General features: G+C 36.0%; 2 protein-coding genes and 1 non-coding gene across 3 annotated transcripts; 2 read left to right on the top strand and 1 right to left on the bottom strand.

The window, feature by feature from the left end:
* Positions 1-3631: 3631 nt before the first annotated feature.
* Positions 3632-5477, top strand: LOC147933409 (uncharacterized). The gene is made up of 3 exons (XM_087477443.1): positions 3632-4974; positions 5210-5297; positions 5451-5477. Exons 1-3 carry the CDS (start codon positions 3632-3634, stop codon positions 5475-5477), a joined length of 1458 nt encoding a protein of 485 aa, XP_087333569.1.
* A 2113-nt stretch (positions 5478-7590) lies between these two features.
* LOC104732900 (xyloglucan endotransglucosylase/hydrolase protein 2-like) lies at positions 7591-9227 on the top strand. The gene is made up of 4 exons (XM_010452501.2): positions 7591-7940; positions 8275-8375; positions 8481-8674; positions 8765-9227. Exons 1-4 carry the CDS (start codon positions 7745-7747, stop codon positions 9159-9161), a joined length of 888 nt encoding a protein of 295 aa, XP_010450803.2. The 5' UTR covers positions 7591-7744; the 3' UTR covers positions 9162-9227.
* Positions 9228-14558: 5331 nt separating this feature from the next.
* Positions 14559-14665, bottom strand: LOC147933408 (small nucleolar RNA R71). The gene has a single exon (XR_015576757.1). It is a non-coding gene; the product is annotated as a small nucleolar RNA R71 (small nucleolar RNA).
* Positions 14666-23618: the final 8953 nt, after the last annotated feature.

Raw genomic sequence — 23618 nt, 5'->3', positions numbered from 1 at the left:
GAGAGGGAGGATATTGAGTTTGATTAGAATCAATGTGGTTTTAACTTTGGTGAGTTCCTTCTATGTGAGAGAGGATCTTGAGTTTGATTAAAACCAAATAATATATATACTTTTTTAAAAAACCTTTCAACGATTATGCGTTGGCATTTTGCTCTTATAGGCCTAAATGAAATAAAAGCGTACAAAATGTTTGTTCATTATTAACATTTCTAAATTAAGTCACATTAAAAACAAAGCTATAAACTAATGAATTTGTATGGAAACATGGATTTAAGAAGATTTTGGAGGTTTCTTAAAATCCCATGTTATTCAACTAGTCATTTTAAAATCACTAATCAAATCCAGTTTTATTGAATCTGAGATTTTCTTAAAATCATACAAAATAACCAATGTTTTCAAAACCGGACCAGTAACTGAACCAGGAAAGCTTCTGGGTCATGAGTCAACATGGTTCGACCGGGGTCGACCGGGTTCAATTGATTTTGATGATGTTTTTATAAATAATAGGTATGAATATGTTTTCTATTTTTTTCAATGATTATAACTATGATATAATTGGATATGCCAAATAAAATACTTCAATAATTATACTGTTTTTAAAAAACCGTAAAAAGTAATAAACTCAAAGTGTAACAAACTCAAAGTGTAACCAGTACTAATAAAATATTTTAGAAATTCAAACAATAAGAGAATAAGAGTGTAGAACATTTAATCTTCATTCTCTAAGAAACCCTACTATTGCTAATTTGCTAAGAAAAAAACTAGAAAAAGGTAATTAATTAAATTAATTGCACTCATTTTTTCAAAAAAAAAGTAGAACCCGGTTTTATCCGGTTTAATGGTTCACCGGTTTTTGGTTTTTTTGGCGGGTTGATATGGTTTTTTACCGGTTCAATTTCTTTTGGGTTTTGATATTAACCCAACCCGGACATATTGCCGGTTCGCGGGTTAACGTGGTTCGACCGCCGGTCCGGTCCGGTTTTAAAAACATTGAAAATAACTCATAATCTACTGTTATTCAACTAATAATTTGTTAAAATCATAGCAAATCCCCTGTTATTCAAAATAATATGGATTTAAAAAAAAATCCCAAAAGAGTGATTTTGTGAGACTTTAGATAGAATTTTACGTGAGAAATCCATTTAAAAAGTCACATCGTTATAGCTGTTATTTTGAGAGATTTGTTAAAATAATAATATTGAAAAGCATATATGCTTTTTGTTCCCATCGTTGCTCTCACCCTCTTGTTCTCATCATCTCCATTCTCGTACGAGAACAATTTTGTCAACCTTATAGCATATCACTCCAGTTGTGAATCCTCACGTTTTGTTCTAATTATTATGCTACTTTCATGTGTTACAGTGTTAGGATGATATTTTTCATTGACTATCATTCATCTATATTAACATTTTTGAAATACATTTTGTGTTAAGTTCTTTTAATTTTATTTATTTAAAATTTTATATACAACATTAACCCTTCAAAAATTTCCAAAAATAGTATCACGACAGATTTTGTTTACTAAATCTATATTAACTTTTTTAAAGTACATTTGGTGTTTTATCCTTGAAGTTATATGTATTTAAAAACTTTTTTTTTCCAGCATGTATTTAAAAACTTATTTACAAATTTAATCCCTAAAAACTTTCCAAAAATAACACCATTTCAGATTTTGTTTCCTAAATATTTTGCATTTCATTCCAACCAAAAATAAAAAACAGCAATCAATATTATATAGAGACATAAACTATGATATATTTTCCATTTTATTTCCCAAATATGTGAGTTTTGATTCTTAAGGTAAGAAGAACTTCAATTCCTAATTATTTCAATATTAAAATTAATATATATATATATATATATAAATTTAATAAAATTAAAAATATTATGAATATGTAAAATTAAAAAAAAAAATACTATAAAATGTGGTTATAAAAAGAACATGTTGGAATTAATAAAATATTATTAAATATGTGCTAACACGGTTTAAATCCTCATTTATTATTTGTCAACACTATAAATATTATAATATCTGACATATAAAATCAATTTGTTTTACCTAAGATTGTGTAAAATAATTAATTCATTAGGCAAAATGTAAATTAATCACATCATATAAATGATTTATTATATATTTAGATTCTTTATTTTTTGTTATAATAATTAAAAATTGAAATAGAATCTCAAACACTAAATAAAACAAACTAAATATAATAAACAAATGGTCATATAGTATATTACAGGTTAAAAAATTAATATAAACATTTAGTCGCACAAGCGGCCGGAAAATTAGGTTATTACTCTATTTATAAAACATCCAACATTTAACAAACAAATAGAATATAAAATATAAATAATAATAAAACTATATGCATGCGGTGTACCACAGATTAAAATCTAGTATAATTGTATATACTGAGACATTGACATTTGAGACTTGTGTTTATAATGTCACTACAGAATGCAATCTTTTATTTTGCAGTGGATTGTCTCTATAGTCGAAATCAGCTCACTTGCACACACGTATTTGCAGGAAATTTTGCAGGCTGATTTACAAAAAAAATATCATCACATAAACTATAGAATACATTATTTGCAGAGGACTGTCTCTGAAATTCTTGCAGAGAAAATCACGCTAAATATTTGGGTTCGTCATAATAAGTCGTTAATTTTTTGTTCACAAATCCATTTTTTCTTTTGAGAAATTTATCGAGGATAACCTCCTTTTTATAAGAAATAACTATGATAACCTAATTCATTTTTATTCCCTAGATAACTCACATTTTGTGTCCAGATTTTTTAATTCCAAATATACCCTTAATAAAAATTTGGTTTAAAAAAAATAAAAAGTTGGTATTAATTTCTCTTTAAATCATTTTAAAATTATAATCAAATTAATTTAAAAACAATTCCAAAACTATAAAAAAATTATTATTATGTTATTGATTTTTAATGTATATATACAAACTCGGCTCCTCTTCTCTCCCATAACTTTAAAAGAAGAAAGCTTATTTTTATTTCTCCATCTAAGATCCTTATTCTTTGTTTATTTATTTTTTAAATTTATTTTATTTTATCTTCTTCTGATTCTTAAAGCCAAAACAATTATTACTTGTTCGCATTTATCTTTTGACTTGGTTTCAACATAATCTAACGGATCAAAAGGCTAATCGGCGTAATAATTCTTTGGTGAAAGATTGTTCAATAGAGTCGGTGATCGTTGAGAAAGACGGGCAAACCAACTCGTCAAAATTATTTAGAAGTTTGCCAACTTTGCTGAATTTACTTTATATATCTGTCAAATATAATTTACAAGTCAAAAACAAATTTATAGGTCCACCAAAAATGAAAAATGTTAGTAGACTAAATATAAACTCAAATGTTAGTAGACTAAATATAAGTCTTCTGAAAAACAAAAAAAAAATAATCTGTAGATTTTTTTCATGTCTATCACTTTGAGCAGACCAAATGTAAGTCTCATGATTTAATTTAAGAAGTCTGCCAAAAATACAAAGAATTTTTTGTTATTCTGCCTAGTGTTTGTAGACTAAATAAAAATCTACTAGAAGAATCTAAGAAACCTGTTAAAAATACATAGACTTTTTCGAATAAACCTGTTCCGAATTCCCTAATGGCTCGGGTGATGCGCGGTCGGTATTTCAGGAATAAACACCCTCTTTCGGCTAAAAAACCATATAACCCTTCCTTTGCTTGGCGGAGTATTTATTCAACTAAGGCATTAGTGGAGCAGAGTGCGAGATGGGCGGTAGGTTCTGGCTGTTCCATCTCGGTGTGGCGGGATCCGTGGTTACCGGATACTCGTCCAAGACCAGCTAATGGTCGGGGTCAACTATTGCTTCCAAGTTTGATGGTTAATCATTTAATTAATCCATCTACGAAGGATTGGCATTTACCTATTCTGGAGGAGTTTTTTGATCCGGAGGATATTCCGATTATTCGGAGTATTGCGGTCAGCAAAGTTTATAAACCAGATTCTTTAGTTTGGCATTTTACTAAATCAGGAAAGTACTCGGTGAAGTCTGGTTATCGGCTAGCACGGGAACTAATCACGGAAGTTGAAATTGGACCTACGTGCATGGCTCTCCGAGCCCACGCGTGGAAACTTGAGGTTCCCTCAAAGATTCAACATTTTTTCTGGCAGGTCGCTTCTGGAACTCTTCCTGTATTAGAACGGCTTGCACATCGCGGTGTCCGATGTGATATTCAGTGTAAGCGGTGTGGTCTCGACTCGGAGACCATTAATCATGCTCTCTTTGAATGCCCGCGGTCGAAGAGTATTTGGGAGTTGTCTCCTTTACCATTAGAAGCAGAGGGTTTTCCATATGCATCAATCTATGCGAATCTGGATTTTCTTTATTGGCGGGCGGCAGGAACGTCCGGGATTGCTGATATTTCTTTATACCTCCCTTGGATCATTTGGTCGATATGGAAAGATAGGAATAAAAAAGTTTTTCAGGGGTTAGAGGCAGATCCGACAGAAATTTTAAATCAGGCAACAAATGACAGAATATTGTGGGCTGAGGCCAAATCTTTCTCTGATAATTTTTTAAATCCCCCGGCTCCTTTGGAAATTAGGGAGCCGTCTATCCGATGTCAATTTGATGGTTCATGGAAAAATTCGGCTGCTCTTCAGGGTTTGGGGTGGTGGTTTTGTGATGGGGATGATTCAACGATTCTCTTGGGAGCTCGGAGTCAGCGACGTGGCCTTACCCCCCTACATGCGGAATTTCAAGCCTTGCTCTGGGCCATGGAGTCTATTTTGGAGGCAAGAATGGATTGTCAAGCTTTTGAGACGGATTGTGCAGAGCTTATCGCGATGGTGCAGAAGCCCGACGATTGGCCAGCCTTTTCGGTTTTACTGGAGGACTTCTCTATTCTCAGATCTTCTTTCCCTTTCTTCACTCTGGACAGGATCCCTCGTGAGTCTAATGCAAGAGCAGATTGTTTAGCCCGGTCTTCAAGGACCTTAGTTTCTGAAATTTCTTTTGTAAACTCCTTCCCTCCGGTTTGGGCAACCAATCTTGGAGTTCTCTTTTAATTTTAATGTGTGGTTGAAAAAAAAAAAAAATACATAGACTTTATGCATGTTTATCAATTTCAACAAACTAAATGTAAGTCTGATGCTTAAATTTTAGAAGTCTGCCGAAAATATGTGCAGATTTATTTGTTATCTGTCAAATATTTACAGACTAGTTATAAGTCTGGTGGAAGAACCTAAGAAATCTGTTAAAATTACGCAGACTTTATGCATGTCTATCAATTTCAGCAGACTAAATGTAAGTCTGATGCTTAAATTTAAAAAGTCTGCCGAAAATATGCAAATTTTTTGTTAGTCTGCCAAATATTCGCAGACTAGTTATAAGTCTGCTGGAAGAACCTAAGAAATCTGTTAAAATTACGCAGACTTTATGCATGTCTATCAATTTCAGCAGACTAAATGTAAGTCTGATGCTTAAATTTAAAAATTCTGCCGAAAATATGCAGATTTTTTGTTAGTCTGTCAAATATTCGCAGACTAATTATAAGTCTGCTGGAATAACCTAAGAAATCTGCTAAAATTACGCAGACTTTATGCATGTCTATCAATTTCAGCAGACTAAATGTAAGTCTGATGCTTAAATTTAAAAAGTCTGCCAAAAATATGCAGATTTTTTGTTAGTCTGCCAAATATTCGCAGACTAATTATAAGTCTGCTGGAAGAACCTAAGAAATCTGTTAAAATTACGCAGACTTTATGCATGTCTATCAATTTCAGCAGACTAACTGTAAGTGTGATGCTTAAATTTTATAAGTCTGCCGAAAATATGCAGATTTTTTGTTAGTCTGCCAAATATTCGCAAACTAATTATAAGTCTGCTAAAAGAATCTAAGAAATCTTTTAAAATTATACAGACTTTATACATGTCTATCAATTTCAGCAGACTAAATGTAAGTCTGATGCTTAAATTTTAGAAGTCTACCGAAAATATGCAGATTTTTTTTAGTCTGCCAAATATTCGCAGACTAATTATAAGTCTGCTGGAAGAACCTTAAAAATCTGTTAAAATTACGCAGACTTTATGCATGTCTATCAATTTCAGCAGACTAAATGTAAGTCTGATGCTTAAATTTTAGAAGTCTGCCAAAAGTATGCATATTTTTTGTTAGTCTGCCAAATATTCGCAGACTAATTATAAGTCTGCTGGAAGAACCTAAGAAATCTGTTAAAATTTCGCAGACTTTATGCATGTCTATCCATTTCAGCAGACCAAATGTAAGTTTGATGATTTTATTTTAGAAGTCTGCCGAACATACGCAGATATTTGGTTAGTTTGATGATTTTATTTTAGAAGTATGCTGAACATACGCAAATATACTTAATATTTTTGAAGTTGAAAATTGGAATAGCCATTGTCGATGGGTTGAATATGTGTGACTATTAATTTTTTCAAATTTTAAACTATTCTTTTTCTGTTTAATTATTTTCTTTTCCATTTGATTTGTTATTTAAAGAATTTTTGTTTTAAAATATTTTAAATTAGGTTAATTTAATATTTCCTTTTCTAAATTTTGTTAAATAATAATTATGAATATTTAATACTTTGAAGATTATTTTTAAAATATTTATTAGTTATGTAGTTAAGAAGGAAAATGAAAAATATGTAGAAGGGTAATATCGTAAAAATGTGTGCTGAAATCTTTTAAAAATCTTGATAGGTTACCATGGTGATTTCTAATAAATTATAGGTTATGGTAGCAAATCTCCCTTCTTTTTTCCTAACCTCTTAAAAATACCCAATATAATCCATTAAAATCCCACCAAATCACCATTATTTTCTTCCTTTTTAAAATGAGAAATCTAACAATTCTACCAAACTATCCTAAAAACTCCCTTGAATCTCCCAAAATCCAATATTTTCTAAATTCCACAAAATCCTCCAAAATCATACTTTCAATACACCTCCCTATATATGATAGCTTATTTTATACTCCATCTGTTCCATTATATAAGATTTTTGGCCAAAAGCACAAAGATTAAGAAACAATAAATGTTTACTCATTTCACATAATTAAACCAATAGAAGATACTGCAGAATTTATATTGTCAAAATTTTTAAATTAATATTAAAAATACATAGAAACTTGAAATTTTTTAACAATATAGAACAAATAAAAAAGGCTAAAAGATCTTATATACTGGAACACAGGGAGTATCTTTTTTTTTAATAGTCTCCCCAAATAGTTATAAAATTAAAAATAATATCTAAGAATGTTGACCAATTTATTCTATTTTCTTTTATTTTATATTGTGTAATTAAACTTGTCACCATTTTTTTCCTTTCCATAACTATATATATGTTGACCAAATAGTTATAGAATTAAAACTTATCATTTAAATGTTGACCAATAAAAAAAAATCTATTGATAGTTTTAGAGACAAATATCATATAAACTGTATGTTCTTTTTAATGATATGTCATTATAGGTAAGAGATTTTCATTTTCGTAACATATCTATAACCAAATAGTAAAAATAAACATTTTGTTGACCAGGATTTTGTATGTAAGTGTAAACAAGCATGTATGACTTTGAATTATAGATAATCAAGTACGTCCATTTTTATTTATCTACACAAAACATGAAATTACCTAAACTGTTAAGCCTCTAATTCTTGACAAAGGAATATAAATAGAGGAGCTCTTTACTCCCTGGGATAATAGATAACTCAAGCTGATACTTAAAAATGAATAGGATAGAATATATGTTTTTAATATTTGAATTTGTTTCGGTACTCTTCTTGATGTTTACGGCTAATGCTAGGGTTCGTGGTCAAGGAGGTATAGATTTTGATAAGAACTACGTCGTAACGTGGGGACAAAATCATGTCTTAAAACTCAACCAAGGGGAAGAAGTTGAGCTTTCCATGGATCAGTCTTCAGGTTCATTTCCTTTCTTTTTACTTCACAAATACGAAGTCATGTTTTAATGGTTTATGTGTGTATTGAAGTCATTTCCTTATATATTTTTGTTTTTTTCCAAAATATTATAACCCAAATGACCATGTTATTGGTTTTTAAATTGTGGTAATGACATTTTTTTTTAATATATGTCACCACCTAAATTCGAACCTGTATAGTGAGTATTGTTAATAAAAAAAGATACAAGATACATATATATATATATATATATATAAATAAATATAAATATGAAATATTGAAATGTATACAAAACATCGAAATAAATAGTTTGACACAACCTACTACTAATTAATAGGTTCTGGCTTTGAGTCTAAAAGCCATTACGGATCAGGATTCTTTCAAATGACAATCAAATTGCCTCCAAGTGATTCTGCCGGTGTTGTCACTGCTTTCTATGTACGTTCACATTTTTCTTTCCTCTACGATAAATTTGGAGTTTCAACATTGTGAATTTGCTTTTGTTTTTATTTTATTTTTAATATGCTAATATATTGGTTACAGTTGACTTCAAAAGGAGACACCCACGATGAGGTCGACTTTGAGTTTTTGGGGAATAGACAAGGGAAACCGATAGGAATCCAAACAAATGTGTTTACCAATGGACAAGGAAATAGAGAACAAAAGTTTGTTCTTTGGTTCGACCCCACCACAAGTTTCCACACTTATGGGATTCTTTGGAATCCGTATCAGATTGTGTAAGTTTTTTTTCTTTTCTTCTCCTTCCTTTCTCTTTATGCAAAATCTTTTCTTATCTAAGTCAATCTTTTTGGATGGTTTGTTAACAGGTTTTACGTCGACAAAATTCCAATAAGAGTGTTCAAGAATAACATAAGATTTGGCGTGAACTATCCATCAAAGCCCATGCAACTAGTGGCTAGTCTTTGGAATGGTGAAGAATGGGCAACAAACGGTGGTAAGGACAAGATTAATTGGGCATATGCTCCTTTTAAGGCCCAGTTCCAAGGCTTCCCCGAACATGGCTGTCGCCTAGATGGTCAGAGTAATAATAGGGAAGTTTGTGGTTCGACAAGGTACTGGTGGAACAATAGGACGTATAATAGGTTAAGCGCAAACGAACAGAAGGCAATGGAGGATGTGAGAGCAAAGTACATGCAATATGATTACTGTTCTGATCGGCCTAGATATCCTGTCCCTCCTACTGAATGTCGATTGAATGAATGAGAGTAAAAATACATTTTTATCAAAGGCAAATAATATACACAAATAACATATTTAATATCTTATATATATTTCCAAGTTCTCTTATTAGTCAATAACAAAAGATATAATCAATCAATAATGGGTATGACTGGAATGTTATAAGATGAGTAGCTGAACAGCAGATTATAAGATGAGTAGCTGAACAGCAGATTATAAGATGAGTAGCTGAACAGCAGACTAACTCAATAATTGTTAACTGTATGAACTGATTCGAGAAAGTTCTCGTAAAATTATATATATGAAAAATTGACGACTAACTTTCTTCATATATTAGTGCCACATCAGCTCAGCTCGTAAGAGAATGGTACGATTCTAGTTGTGCATTTTGTAACTTTGTCCATTTAGTGTTTCATGTGTGTTGTCTTAAGTTGATTTGGAGATTATCTCTCATGGAGATTGTTAAGGGTTATTTAGACCAGAATGAACTTAATCAAGCACGAGTCTTTCTGGTCAATTTCATCTCGCCTCACTTGATGGATTGATAAGTAGGTCCAGAACCAACTCTCGGTAATTCAACTGATGGGTGATCAAAGATACGAAAAAGGGTTACATGTCTAATTTGCCTTGCACGGTTAGGAAAATCTTTCAATTTTTATTTCCAGTCTTTTCTATTTCTCAGAGAATGAGAAAGAGTTGATGTAAAAAAGTTAATTTTTCTCTTTTCATATTATTTATTATTTTTTTGAAGAAAAAGAAGAAGTTGACTTTGTACATTGATTCTAATCAACGAATTTCTCTGGTCTGTGTCATTAGTGGAATGTGGTGATTTTCCTTCCAAGACAGGTGGCGGTTCTTGGAGGAACTCACTCAAATCTCCAGCCGAATCCAAACTTTGTGTGGACTCCTTAATCTCCATGGCCAAGGCTTCTATGTGAGAGAGGATCCACCTGATTTGGTACAGCTCTATACCATCTATTTGCAAATCGTGGTTGTTGCTCTCCCTATGATCTTGAGTGCATACATTGCCCATCCTCCAAGAAGATCTACTGAAGCCATCACTGCCCACAAATGCTTTGGTCTGCGTGAGCCAAACTCCTACTCTTTAGCAACGTTACCAAGCAATCTCAAGCACCAAGGAACCATCACTTTAGTTCAAACCCTTGCAAAAGCACTACCTCGAGTAGTTTCTCTCGTGCCGGCGAGACACATGTCTTTGGCTCCTTCATCAACGCCAAATCATCATTTGTTAATGACTATAGCCATTAGTTCATCCATCCATTCGTCTTTGGAAGAATCTTCGATAATCCTTGATTTCACATGTACCAAATTGCCTCCTTGCGTTTGGCTCTGATGTTCATATATTTTACCATGTTTTCTTTTAGTTTATTCACATCTTTTGCATCTTTTGCTATCCATTTAGGCCATTATTGTGTAGTTTTAGCACTAATCATGCATTAGAGTTTAGTTGCATTGCATTTGCATCTTTTCATGCATAATCAGATGATTTTGGAGCTTAAGGAGCATGGAAGCAATGCTGAGGAGAAGTGAGCCAATCATGAAAGGAAAGCAAAAGAGTTAAGGCTGAAGAACCAAGGTCCAGAGTCCAACTCGACCGCACACTCGACCAGACACTCGACCGTGTGCTGAGGAGGACTCGACCGTGTGATGAGGAGGACTCGACCGAGTGGAAGATGCACGAGAGAAGCCAGCTCGACCTGCCACTCGACCGAGCACAGGTCGAGTTGACCGAGCCGTTGACTATTTTGTCTTTTAGTATTTTTAGGGCTTCCACTCCCTCTCCTATATAAAGCCTTGTACCTGCAGCCACCAAAAGAGTCCAGCTTTTTAGATATTCTCTAAACCTAGTTTTTACCCTTTTGGGAATTATTCCTTTTGCACTTTTTTTATTTTTAGATCTTGTACTTGTTTTTAAGGAGAAAAGGCTAAATTCTTCAATATTATTGGTTCCATAACTTTCTTAATATTGAGAATTCGAGTTTGATTCTTTCTCCAATATTGAAGATCTTTGTTTCATCTTTCTAATGATACAAGTTTCGTATTTTTCTGGGTTTTTGACTTTGTTCATCATGTGTTCTTGTGAGTAGTTCTCTAGGATCTTGAGGATGGGTTAGGCTGGATTGATCTTGTGGTTTGTTTGATTTGGTCAAGCTTGATTGTTGTAGATCTCTTCTAGGCTAGATGATCTTAATGCTGATCCTATCTAATATAATAAAGTAGGGTTACACCCTCTAAGAAGTTCTATCTATCTGCCACGTGGCACTTTTGAACATTTGTTTTATTTTTTAAACATTTTATCTCATGTTTAAGCCAATTAGTAATGGGCTGTAAATGGTAAATGGGCCACAGAATTTTTACGACTTCTCAAAGAAAAACCGACAGAATCTCTGAATTCCGACTTCTTCTCTTCCTCGTCGTTCTCTCTTTCCCACCCTTCCTCCATATATGTTCAATTCCGCGAGAATTCGAATCAGCAAAATATATTATTGGTTTAATATTTACCATAATATGGTTTATTTTTTTCACTTCAAATGATGAAGAAAAAAACAAAGAAAATCTAGAAAAATGTGTTTTTAAGGAAAATTATTATTATCTTAATATCTTTAAATTATGTTAGCGTTATCTAATTTGATATTTATTTTTAACTTTAAATAGTGAAGAAATAACCAAAACTTTTGTATCTTAATTTTTTTTTTTAACTTATGCAATTTGATATTTATTTTTTAAGTATGATTATATAAATAAATTCAGTTTACAAAAAGTAACAATATATTTACTTTTTAGAAGACACCTGTTAAAAGACGAGATGCTACATGGAAGTTTATAAGAACAAGTTTTTGAATTAATAACCATAATAAATACATTTAATTCTAAAAATCCAAAATCTTAAATGTATGAAAGCAATTAATCTTAAAGAAATTAAAGAGTGAGCAGTTACTATTGTAACGTATGAAGTTTTTAAAAAACATTAATACTCCACAAAATATATTTGTTATAAATAATAGTTTTTTCTGTTTTCTAAAACTAACCTTAAAAAAAAAACTTTGCTACTCTTTCCAACTTGCATAATAAATAACAACATTTTCAGTATTTCCATCATCCTAATGAGTCACTACAACCAAATTAACACAAATTTTTTTAATAAATATAATAAATATAATCATGTTATCAACAGTGGACATCTCCATCATAGGAACACAAATATAATAGAGACATTGTTTTTTTTGTTTAACAAATATTAAGTTTTACTTACTATATATATATCTCAACATTTATCGTTAAGATTCCTTTATAGTTTTTTTTTGTAAAAAGATTCTTACTTAACTATTGCCAATAAACAAAAGAAAAATTTGATATTCCGAAAAAAAAACTTTACTTTACGTAACTTAATTATAAATTCAATTTTTTTGTAGTCCAATTTGTTAAATGTATTATTTCCTACATTTTGGTATTGCACATATCTAATATTTTGCTACAAGTACTTTGTTAAGAAGTTATAAGATAATTTTTACTCTAACTAATATGAAATACAAAATAATCAATTTGAGAAAAAAATATAAACAAATCTCAATATATTAAACTCCATAATAAATTTTCTATATTATTAACTCACGCAACGCGTGGAACTCATTCTAGTATCTGAGAGGGTAGGGTTTGATTTCAAGCATCTTAGCATCACACCAATGTTTAAGAAACATAGATAAGGCTAGATCTAGAGCTTACCATTAGGCTTGCTAAGAGATTAGAGGTCTTGTTTGGTTTGAGATGTATTGCTTAATGCCTGCTTGTGTAGATTCTTTTCTTTGTGAGAACAAGTCTAGAGATGCATAGGTTTGATTGTTTCTTGCCATGAGAGTGGAAGAAGCTTGTCTTAGAATAATATGTCTAGAGATTAGCTCAAAGTTTTCTTGACATTTGTTGACCAAGTTAGATAACCACAATGGTTAGTTCAGCCCATGAATCCCTCCTCATGACCTTCTTTGTTTATTGATTTTAAAGTCTTAATCCTGTTGCTTGCTTGTTGTTTGATTCGTATTTGCATTGCTCTGTTTTTATTGTGTTGCTCTGTTTTTGCGTTTAGTCCAGCTCGACCCTGCACTCAATCAACACTCGATCGAGTGCTTGCTCGAGTTCATCCCCAGAACTTTGGTTTATGATTTGTAGTTGTCCTGTCTTATCTCTTGTCTCATTCTATTTGCATTCCAGTTGCATTTACTTTTTATCTTGTTCATTATTGTCTTGCATTAGTTCATTATTGTAGTTTCTATTTCTGTTCTAGCTTCATATTAGTCATAATCATTCTGTTCCATTTACATTTAGCATCTAGTTCTTATAGTTTTACTTTCTGCACTTTGCATTTTAATCATAGGATTGTTAGTGACAAACATCCTTACATTTGGCTTGACTTAGTCTCATATGCATGTCTTAATTGTTCACAAACACTCATTTAGGATTGATACCTCTTATACTGCAACAGCATAAGGGGAATTGAAACACCTTACCATCCATCCATTCATATCTCATCATTGCATACATTCATATTCAACCATCACCCACATACAAAAATACTTGTTTCAATTTGGCGCCGTTGCCCATTTGAGTGTGTTTTTGTGACATTTAGGATCCACATTAGTCTAAGATTAAGTTCGTTTATACACTTGTGAAGTTGCTGGACTCGAATCTTCTGTTGCTGGGTTGTCTTGAGTTTCAGGTACCCACTCGACCAACCACTCGACCACCACTCGACCGAGCAGTGATCGAGCACTTGATCGAGTCAGAAGCCGTGTACATTTGGACACCACTTCCCAGTCGATTCAACCACCCATACGAGCCTGAGCTCAATTGTGAACCTGTTTGAGTCTGTACTCGCGGTTGTTGATGCACACAAGGTCTAAGGGGAAAGACAATCTTCAAAGGCCTATTGACAACATCCATAGATTGCAAAAGGGTTTGAGAAATCAGAGAAGAAGGGAAATTCAAGTTCAGCAAGAGGATCAAGTGATCATGGAGCAACAAGCTAACCATGAGCAGAGACCTAGGCACATTGGTGCTGGAGATGCACCCAACACCCACAACCAAAGGGCTGGTATTGTGCCTCCAACAGTGCCAAACAACAACTTTGAGATCAAAAGTGGATTGATCTCCATGATTCAAGCCAACAAGTTCCATGGGTTGCCAATGGAGGATCCACTAGATCATCTTGATGAGTTTGACAGAATCTGTGGTCTTACAAAGATCAATGGAGTGAGTGAAGATGGATTCAAGATGAGGCTCTTCCCATTCTCACTTGGAGATAAGGCACACCTTTGGGAGAAGACTCTTCCTACTGGAGCAATAACCACATGAGATGCTTGCAAGAAGGATTTCTTGGCAAAAATTTTCTCAAATGCAAGGACTGCTAGATTGAGGAATGAAATTTCTGGGTTTGCTCAAAGAAACAATGAAAGCTTTTGTGAAGCTTGGGAGAGGTTCAAAGGATTTCAGACTCAATGTCCTCATCATGGCTTCATCAATGAGTCACTCTTGAGTACATTGTATAGAGTTGTGCTTCCCAAGATCAGGATGCTTCTTGACACAGCTTCTAATGGCAACTTCCTCAACAAGAATGTGGAAGAAGGCTGGGAGTTAGTCGAGAATCTTGCTCAGTCAGATGGCAACTATAATGAGGACTATGACAGAACCATAAGGTCATCATCAACTGAACAAGAGGACAAGTACAAGAAGGACTTGAAGATGGTCAATGAGAAGCTTGACAAGATCCTTCTTAGCCAACAAAAGTCTATTCACTTCATTGGTGAAGAAGAGGTTCCAATTCAAGAGGGAGAGACTGAATTTGCTGAGTTGTGCTACATGCAAAACCAGGGTGGCTTCAAAGGCTACAACCAAGGAGGTTTCAAGAAGAACAATCTCTCCTATAGGAGTACCAATGTAGCCAACCCTCAAGACCAAGTCTACCCACCTCAACAGCCTCAACAGCAACAAAACTATGTCCCCAAACAACAACATCAAGTGTTCCAGCCTCAGTTGTGTCCCCCACCAGGGTTTCAGACTAACCAAGGCCAAGAACAAGACCTAAGAGCTATGATGCAACAGTTGTTGATTGGGCAAACAAAAGGAAAGATTGAGGAAGCCAAACAGTTTGCTGAATTGAATCAAAGGCTCACATCCCAGTATAATGACCTTAACATGAAATTTGAAGGTCTCAACTCTAGAGTGAAGTATATGGAGAGCAACATTGCCTCTACTTCTGCTCCTAAACCCAACCAACTCCCTGGAAAAGCTGTTCAAAATCCAAGGGAGTTCCACTACAAAAGCCATTCATATCTCTGATGAGGAAGTCACTGAGGACAGTGATGTTCATGATGGGGAGGATTGGTCAGTTATTGAAGCTTTGAGTGAAGTTTGTGCAGAGAAATCTACCATTGCACTTGACCAGGCACTCGAGCAAGCACTCGACCGAGTGCCTGATCGAGTGGTCGATCGAGCTGAAGGATCAGGAGCTGTTAAACCTGCTAAGTACATTCCTCTAGCTTACAAACCACCTCTACCATTCCGAGGACGTTTCAAAGCACAAAAGATCAAGGAATTAAAGGAAATAATTGAGAAAAAGGAGATGTTGGCTAAGCAACAAGAGGATGAGAAAGCTTTGAAGGAAGAGGTTGTGGTTGAGAAACAAGAGGAAGTGATGGCCATTCAAGAGGTCATCATTGCTTACCAAGAAGAGGAGAGAGGACCTGCCTTGGAACAGTATGAACCTTATCCTCTCTATAGAGATTTTTTGCTTGATTTGTCAAAGAAGAAGGCTCAAGCTCAAGATGAGAAGGATCTTGAGAACCTTGGAGGAGTGATCATCCCAATTAAGCTTAAGGATCCAGGACCATTCTATCTGCCTTGCACAATCAGTTACCTCCACTACAATCAATGCCTTTGTGATTTGGGAGCTTCAACTAGTGTGATGCCATACTCCATAGCTCAAAAGCTTGGGAGAACTGATTTTAAATCCACCAACCTCCATGTATGCCTAGCTGATGGGTCAAACAGAGAAGTAGTTGGAAGGTTGGAGAATGTCCCACTCAAGATAGGGAAGGCAAGGGGTCATACAGAATTTGTGGTATTGGAGATGGACAAGGAACCTGAAGATCCTAGCATCCTTGGGAGGCCATTCTTAGCCACTGTTGGAGCAGTCATTGATGTCAAGGAAAATCTTGTGACCTTGAATATTGCTGAGGGTATAGTTATGAAGTTCAATATCTATAACCCAACCAACCTTCCTACCACTGATGATCAGCCTTTTACTATCAAAGACAAAGGTGGTCAAGAGGTCTTAAGTGATAAGGCAACTCCAAAGGCTGAGATCTCTCTTCAAGAAGATTCTGTGGAAAAGCTTAAGAGGTTAGTTCAAGAGCTGTCTAGTATGGTTGAGGATCTCCAAGTTAAGCTGAACAAGAGGTCTTTGAGGAAAGCAAGACCAAGGCTCAAAATCAAGAAGAAGTATGGTTTGTGTGCTAAGGGTGAGGTGATCAAGGATCAACTTCACAGTGATCAAGAGGTTCCAGGGAGGATTTCATCACCTCCTTGGTACCTAGACCAAGTCTAAGAAGTAAACCAAAGTCAAGCTTAGTGACTCTAAACAAGCTCACTAAGGAGGAAGTCCCTAAGGTATCCTTTGTAAATATGGTTTAATTTCTTAGTAGTTTTGATGTGTTTTCTTTTATGTTTGTGTTGGACATGCCTTTTAGTGAGAATGTAGTTGGGTAAGGAGAGATTTGGACTTGGAGAAGGAGAAACGCAAGCCCACTCAGCCAGCCCACGAGAGGTACTCGACCGAGCTGGAAAGGAACTAAGGCCCATTTGATCTTCAAATCGCTAGAACGATCAAGTGGAGGGAAGAACAAGAAGAAAATTTTGAATTTTCAAACTTTGGTCAAGGGAGCTCGACCACGTGCTGGTCGAGTGTGGGGTCGAGTGGCAGCCAAAAGCAAGTCAAAGATTCCCAATTCAAATTTAAATGGTATGGACGCTCCACCCTTGTCTCCTTGTCCCCTTAGCTTCTTTAAATAGGACTTGCACGATCCTATACCTCTCACACTCTCTCATTTGCTCAAAACAACTAAATTCAAGTTTTAAAATCTCTCTCAAGTTCATCTTTTGCTCAAGCTTTGTTCTTTCAAGTTTTTGGGTCACTAACCTATTAACTTTGAGCTTTGAGTCTATTCCTTTCAGTTCTTTTTTAAAATGTCTTCAAAGATCACCAGGAAGTCTCAACAAACCGCTGCAAGCTCCATGGAACGTTGTGATGCTGGCCTTGAAAGAAGGAGGGAAGCTGGAAAGACAACTCGACGCGCCACTCGATCATGCACTCGACCGAGTGGTGGTTTGAGCAGCCGGTCGAGCCAGATGCCGAGTCCAAGGAGAGAATCAGTTGAGGAAGATCTTGAGAGGACTGAAAGTGAGGAGGAAAGGGAGCCAACTCTCAATGAGTTTATGAGGAGACACAAGGCCAAAGGGAAGAGGCCAACAGTTGAGGTTGAGCAAGAGGAGAGTGAAAATGAGAGTGAGGAAGAAGTTAGAGGATGATGGGGAAGCAGAATCTTGTGGGTTGTCAAAGAGGCAGCTTTATGATGCTTTCATGAGAATGAAGTTCTTGGGGACTAGATATCCTCACAAGGAAACAATGGAGAAGCTTGCCATTGATGAAGATGTGGAGTTTCTTTTTGAGAAAAGTAACTTAACCAAGTTTATGGGGCTTTGCATGGAGGGCTACAAGGAGGAAAGTTGTGAGTTTCTAGCCACTGTCAAGCTGCATACATATGCAAGGAAAGATCCTGAGGTTGGAGCTGGTCACATTTCCTTCACAATCAAGGGGAAGAGGCATGAGCTTTCAATGAAAAAGATAGCCAATGTGTTTGGTTTTGAAGTTGGGAGCAATGGAGCTTGATGATACCAAGAGAGGAGCTCTATTCAGTTTGGGAAACCATTGGGGACAACAAAATCTACTCATCCTCCAATTCCAAGAGCTCAAGGATAAGGAGCCCAGTCCTAAGGTACTTCCACAAAGCTCTTGCCAACACTTTCTTTGCAAGGAAGGAAACTTGGAATATCAATGAGGGGGAGCTAAAGATGATTGATATGGCTCTCAATGGGCTCATCCTCAAAGCAAGAGATGGGACCATCATCCTTGGGAGCACTGTAGAGACTGATCTTGCAATGGTGCTCATAGACCATATGAGATATTTGAGAAGTTGGGTAGGCAAGTTGGAGAACAAAGGCTCAAGAGGAGCACTAACCATTGGAGGCATCATTACTCCAATTCTACAAGCTGCCAAGGTCCCACTTAGAGGAGAAAGGGTCTCACCAAGATGGATTGACTCAAGGTACCTCACCTCTACTCTCATCCTAGCCAAGGAGATGCATCAAGGAAATCACATCTTCAATTTTGAGCTTCCTACACTTGGAAAGAAACAATTGATCTTGCCTAACCAAGAGCTCACCACCATTCAAGAAGGAGCCAACATTGACTTTTGGCCAGCTGAGGAGCACTTATTTGATGGAGTAGTTCAAGCTAGAGTTGAGGAAGCTGTGAATGCACAAGTGGCTGATGGGGAGGAGCAGTTTTATTTTGAGGATTATGAGCCCAACCCAAGATAGTAGAGGAGTGAGGGAGACCAGCAAGAGGTTGACACTTTTACAAAAGTGGAACAAGTGGCATGGGAAGAGGTTTGATAAGCTGAAGAAGAAGATGACTGTGACAACCCGTCCCGCGGACCCCACTAGCCCACCGCTAGCTGCCCCAACAGACCGTCCGTGGACCCCACTAGCCCACCGCTAGCCGGCCCAACAGACCCCAAGCTGGCCCTGCAGGGCATCGATCCTAACCCCTCACTGGGCAAATGGAACTATTCATCCAAATCCACAGTAGGTTATTGGTGCACCAGGCGTTCCTCGAACCCTGGTCCCCACCCTTTAACAACCTTCCCACAGGACAAGCTGTCACCAATTGATCTGCAGGTCAATTGGTGACTGCTTTTCCTGTGGGAAGGTTGTTAAAGGGTGGGGACCAGGGTTCGAGGAACGCCTGGCGCACCAATAACCTACTGGTGGATGTGGATTTCCACAGTGATGGGTTAGGATCGATGCCCTGCAGGGCCAGCTTGGGGTCCGTTTGGGCGGCTAGCAGTGAGGCTAGCGGGCTAGCAGTGAGGCTAGTGGGGTCCACGGGACGGGTTGTTACAATGACCAACATGGCTAAGTCTATCAAGGGCTTAAAGAAGAGTGGGAATTCTTCACCTTCACCATCAAGCCCTTTGAGGAGAAGCAGCTCAACTAGAGCACTTTCAAGAGTTGCAAATCCTTTGGAACCAGCTAGGGCTTCAATGTATGAGCCAAATCAGAGGAAGAGGAGCTCAAGTATCCGCAAACAACAGTTTTCGAGACACTCGACCAGGTCACTCGAGCGCCCACTCGACCGAGCACCCCCGACGTACTCGACCGAGCACCTTCCCAGATCACCCTATGGCTTCCCACCTCCAGCTGCTTATCCAGGTTATCCAGGTTACCCTCCCATCCCACCTCAATACTTCATGGATCCAGCTCTCTACCAGCAGTTCTACCAGCAGCAGGCTCAACATTTTGAGACACGCGGTCCAGCTCGACCCCCCCACTCGGACACGCACTCAACCGAGTGCCGGTCGATCGCCATCGTCGAGCTGCCCCAATCTCCATCTCCAAGTCACCAAGACGACCCCAACTACACCTTTGATAGCATGCAAGAGGATGTGGACAACTTCTTCTCCAATCCTTGCGGTACCACTATCACCTTCACTTGTAAATATCATTGCATTTCATATTTTGTTTAGTTTTCTTAGTCTTGAATCCTCAATCAAATTTCTTTCACACAGAAGACTGTGTGATTTAAGTTTGGGGGAGGGTTTGAGATAGCATTTGACATTGTGTTTTGTGTTCTTATTTCAAATTTTTAGCATCCTCATATTAGTTTTGCATAAGCATCTAAGGCATAGAAAAACCCAACAAATTTGAAAATTTTTTGAAAAAATCTTTATAAAAAAAGAGTGTTCATGTAGTTTGCATTGCATATTAGGATCTTGTTTAGCATGTTTCATTTAGGATTGTATAATATTTGCATTAGGGATCTATGATGAGTATTTCCTTGTTAGCTTGCTTATTCACTAGATTAGGATCAATGCCCAAGTTAATAGTACTTTGATGCTAGTTGAGTAGTTAGAAGCATAAGGTTGAACCAAGCTTTGAATTCCTACATTGTATTTGGTCTATATTGAAGCATGTTGTGATTTGACACCATTTCCTATTTATAAGAACCTAATATTGAATCTAAATTATCAATGTGTGCATTGCTTTAAACTCATGGATACAATATACATATTTGGATCATCTTTCTCCTTCTTACCACTCTTGTTGATCCAAGTAGCTGATTTCCTCATTAAGAATCAGTTCCCCTACCCCTAAACCAACCCTTCTTTCAAGCCATATTTATTCTTGTGTGTGTGAGGCCTATTTTTGGGATTGAGCTTGGTAGAAAGTGTTAGGTTTGAACTGACAAGAGTAAAACCTTGTGTAGTTCTAGTTTACATTTTTCAAACTAGATAGGATTAGGTGGTTCACTTGTTGGGTTTGGGACTTGGCTGTTTTGAAAAGAAAAGAGGAAAAAGAGAAAGAAAAAGGGTAGAGTCTTTAAGAGGAGATTGTGTTTAAGAAAGGTCTAGTGAAAGGATGGGAAGTATAAGATTGTTGAAGTTGGGTCTAGCTAAAGAGAAGAAAAAAAAGAAAAGAAAAGTCTATGCAAAAAGCTTGTATGTCTTAAGAATAAGAAGAAAAGAGAACCATAGCAAATAAGTAAGAATCCCCCATCCCACTAGAAAGATCAAATAAGAAACCTCTCCTAAGACTTGAAAACCAAAAGAGAAAAGGGTGAAAGAGAAAAGAAGAAGTTAAAGGGTAGCACTAGGATCATTTGGGTTTATATTGCTAGGATAAACACTTTGGGTACCTTTGGGTAGACAAGGTTTTGTTCTTGTATGTGTCTAAGTGTTCTTACCTTTAGCATTCTTCTAAAGCTCAATCCATTTTATGAGAGAACCTTGATATTGACAAGCCCCACTCTAAAAAGAGACCATCATTGTCTCTAAACCTTTATCTCCAAGCCAAATGAGTTTAAGCATTGCATAGAATTGATTCATGTTCTTGATTAATGAATGTTAAAGGAAATGGTTGATTTGAATGCATGTGGGCATCTAAGGCTCAAATCAGTAAAGGTTGTGATATGCTTGTCTAAAGTCTTTAAGTACAGCTCATTCAACTTGCATCATAGTATTAGTAACTTGGACATTGATTCTAGATGGTATATTTGCAAGCTTTAGGAGCTGAGATCCCACTTTCAAACCTCACCTACCTTCTTATGTCTTGTTTATTTTCTTGAGGGCAAGCAAAGACTAAGTTTGGGGGTGTTGATGTTCATATATTTTACCATGTTTTCCCTTAGTGTATTCACATCTTTTGCATCTTTTGCTATCCATTTAGGCCATTATTGTGTAGCTTTAGCACTAATCATGCATTAGAGTTTAGTTGCATTGTATTTGCATCTTTTCATGCATAATCAGGTGATTTTGGAGCTTAAGGAGCATGGAAGCAATGCTGAGGAGAAGTGAGCCAATCATGAAGGGAAAGCAAGAGAGTTAAGGCTGAAAAACCAAGGTCCAGAGTCCAACTCGACCGCACACTCGACCAGACACTCGACCATGTGCTGAGGAGGACTCGACCGAGTGGAGGATGCACGAGAGAAGCCAGCTCGACCTGCCACTCGACCGAGCACAGGTCGAGTTGACCGAGCCGTTGACTTTTTTGTCTTTTAGTATTTTTAGGGCTTCCACTCCCTCTCCTATATAAAGCCTTGTACCTGCAGCCACCAAAAGAGTCCAGCTTTTTAGATATTCTCTAAACCTAGTTTTTACCTTTTTGGGAATTATTTCTTTTGCACTTCTTTTATTTTTAGATCTTGTACTTGTTTTTAAGGAGAAAATGCTAAATTCTTCAATATTGTTGGTTCCATAACTTTCTTAATATTGAGAATTTGAGTTTGAATCTTTCTCCAATATTGAAGATCTTTGTTTCATCTTTCTAATGATGCAAGTTTCGTATTTTTCTGGGTTTTTGACTTTGTTCATCATGTGTTCTTGTGAGTAGTTCTCTAGGATCTTGAGGATGGGTTAGGCTGGATTGATCTTGTGGTTTGTTTGATTTGGTCAAGCTTGATTGTTGTAGATCTCTTCTAGGCTAGATGATCTTAATGCTGATCCTATATCTGAGAGGGTAGGGTTTTATTTTAAGCATCTTAGCATCACATCAATGTTTAAGAAGCATAGATAAGGCTAGATCTAGAGCTTACCATTAGGCTTGCTAAGAGATTAGAGGTCTTGTTTGGTTTGAGATGTATTGCTTAATGCCTGCTTGTGTAGATTCTTTTCTTTGTGAGAACAAGTCTAGATATGCATAGGTTTGATTGTTTCTTGACATGAGAGTGGAAGAAGCTTGTCTTAGAATAATATGTCTAGAGATTAGCTCAAAGTTTGCTTGAGATTTGTTGACCAAGTTAGATAACCACAATGGTTAGTTCAGCCCATGAATCCCTCCTCAGGACCTTCTTTGTTTATTGATTTTAAAGTCTTAATCATGTTGCTTGCTTGTTGTTTGATTCGTATTTGCATTGCTCTGTTTTTATTGTGTTGCTCTGTTTTTGCGTTTAGTCCAGCTCGACCTGCACTCGATCAACACTCAATCGAGTGCTTGCTCGAGTTCATCCCCAGAACTTTGGTTTATGATTTGTAGTTGTCCTGTCTTATCTCTTGTCTCATTCTATTTGCATTCCAGTTGCATTTACTTTTTATTTTGTTCATTATTGTCTTGCATTAGTTCATTATTGTAGTTTCTATTTCTGTTATAGCTTCATATTAGTCATAATCATTCTGTTCCATTTACATTTAGCATCTAGTTCTTATAGTTTTACTTTCTGCACTTTGCATTTTAATCATAGGATTGTTAGTGACAAACATCCTTACATTTGCCTTGACTTAGTCTCATATGCATGTCTTAATTGTTCACAAACACTCATTTAGGATTGATACCTCTTATACTTCAACAGCATAATGGGAATTGAAACACCTTACCATCCATCCATTTATATCTCATCATTGCATACATTCATATTCAACCATCACCCACATACAAAATACTTGTTTCAGGCTCATAGCTCTCAAAGTGTCCTTATCGATTAGCTTTATCTACTCAACTTTCTATCGTATGTTGGCTATGGAAGCCTTGTCTTGCTGTGTTTTAAACTTTGGGAGCTCAGATTCCTTTTATCCTTTGTGTTTACTTTCTACTTGAGTGAATGAAATCAAACCTTTGTCAAAAAAAAAAAAAAAAAAA

Source organism: Camelina sativa, chromosome 12, assembly GCF_030686135.1.
Source record: "Camelina sativa cultivar CO46 ecotype springtype chromosome 12, ASM3068613v1".
In the NCBI taxonomy this organism is placed as follows: domain Eukaryota; kingdom Viridiplantae; phylum Streptophyta; class Magnoliopsida; order Brassicales; family Brassicaceae; genus Camelina; species Camelina sativa.
The sequence above is the reverse complement of the archived record's forward strand: the minus strand, read 5'-3'. Positions and strand labels throughout refer to the sequence as shown.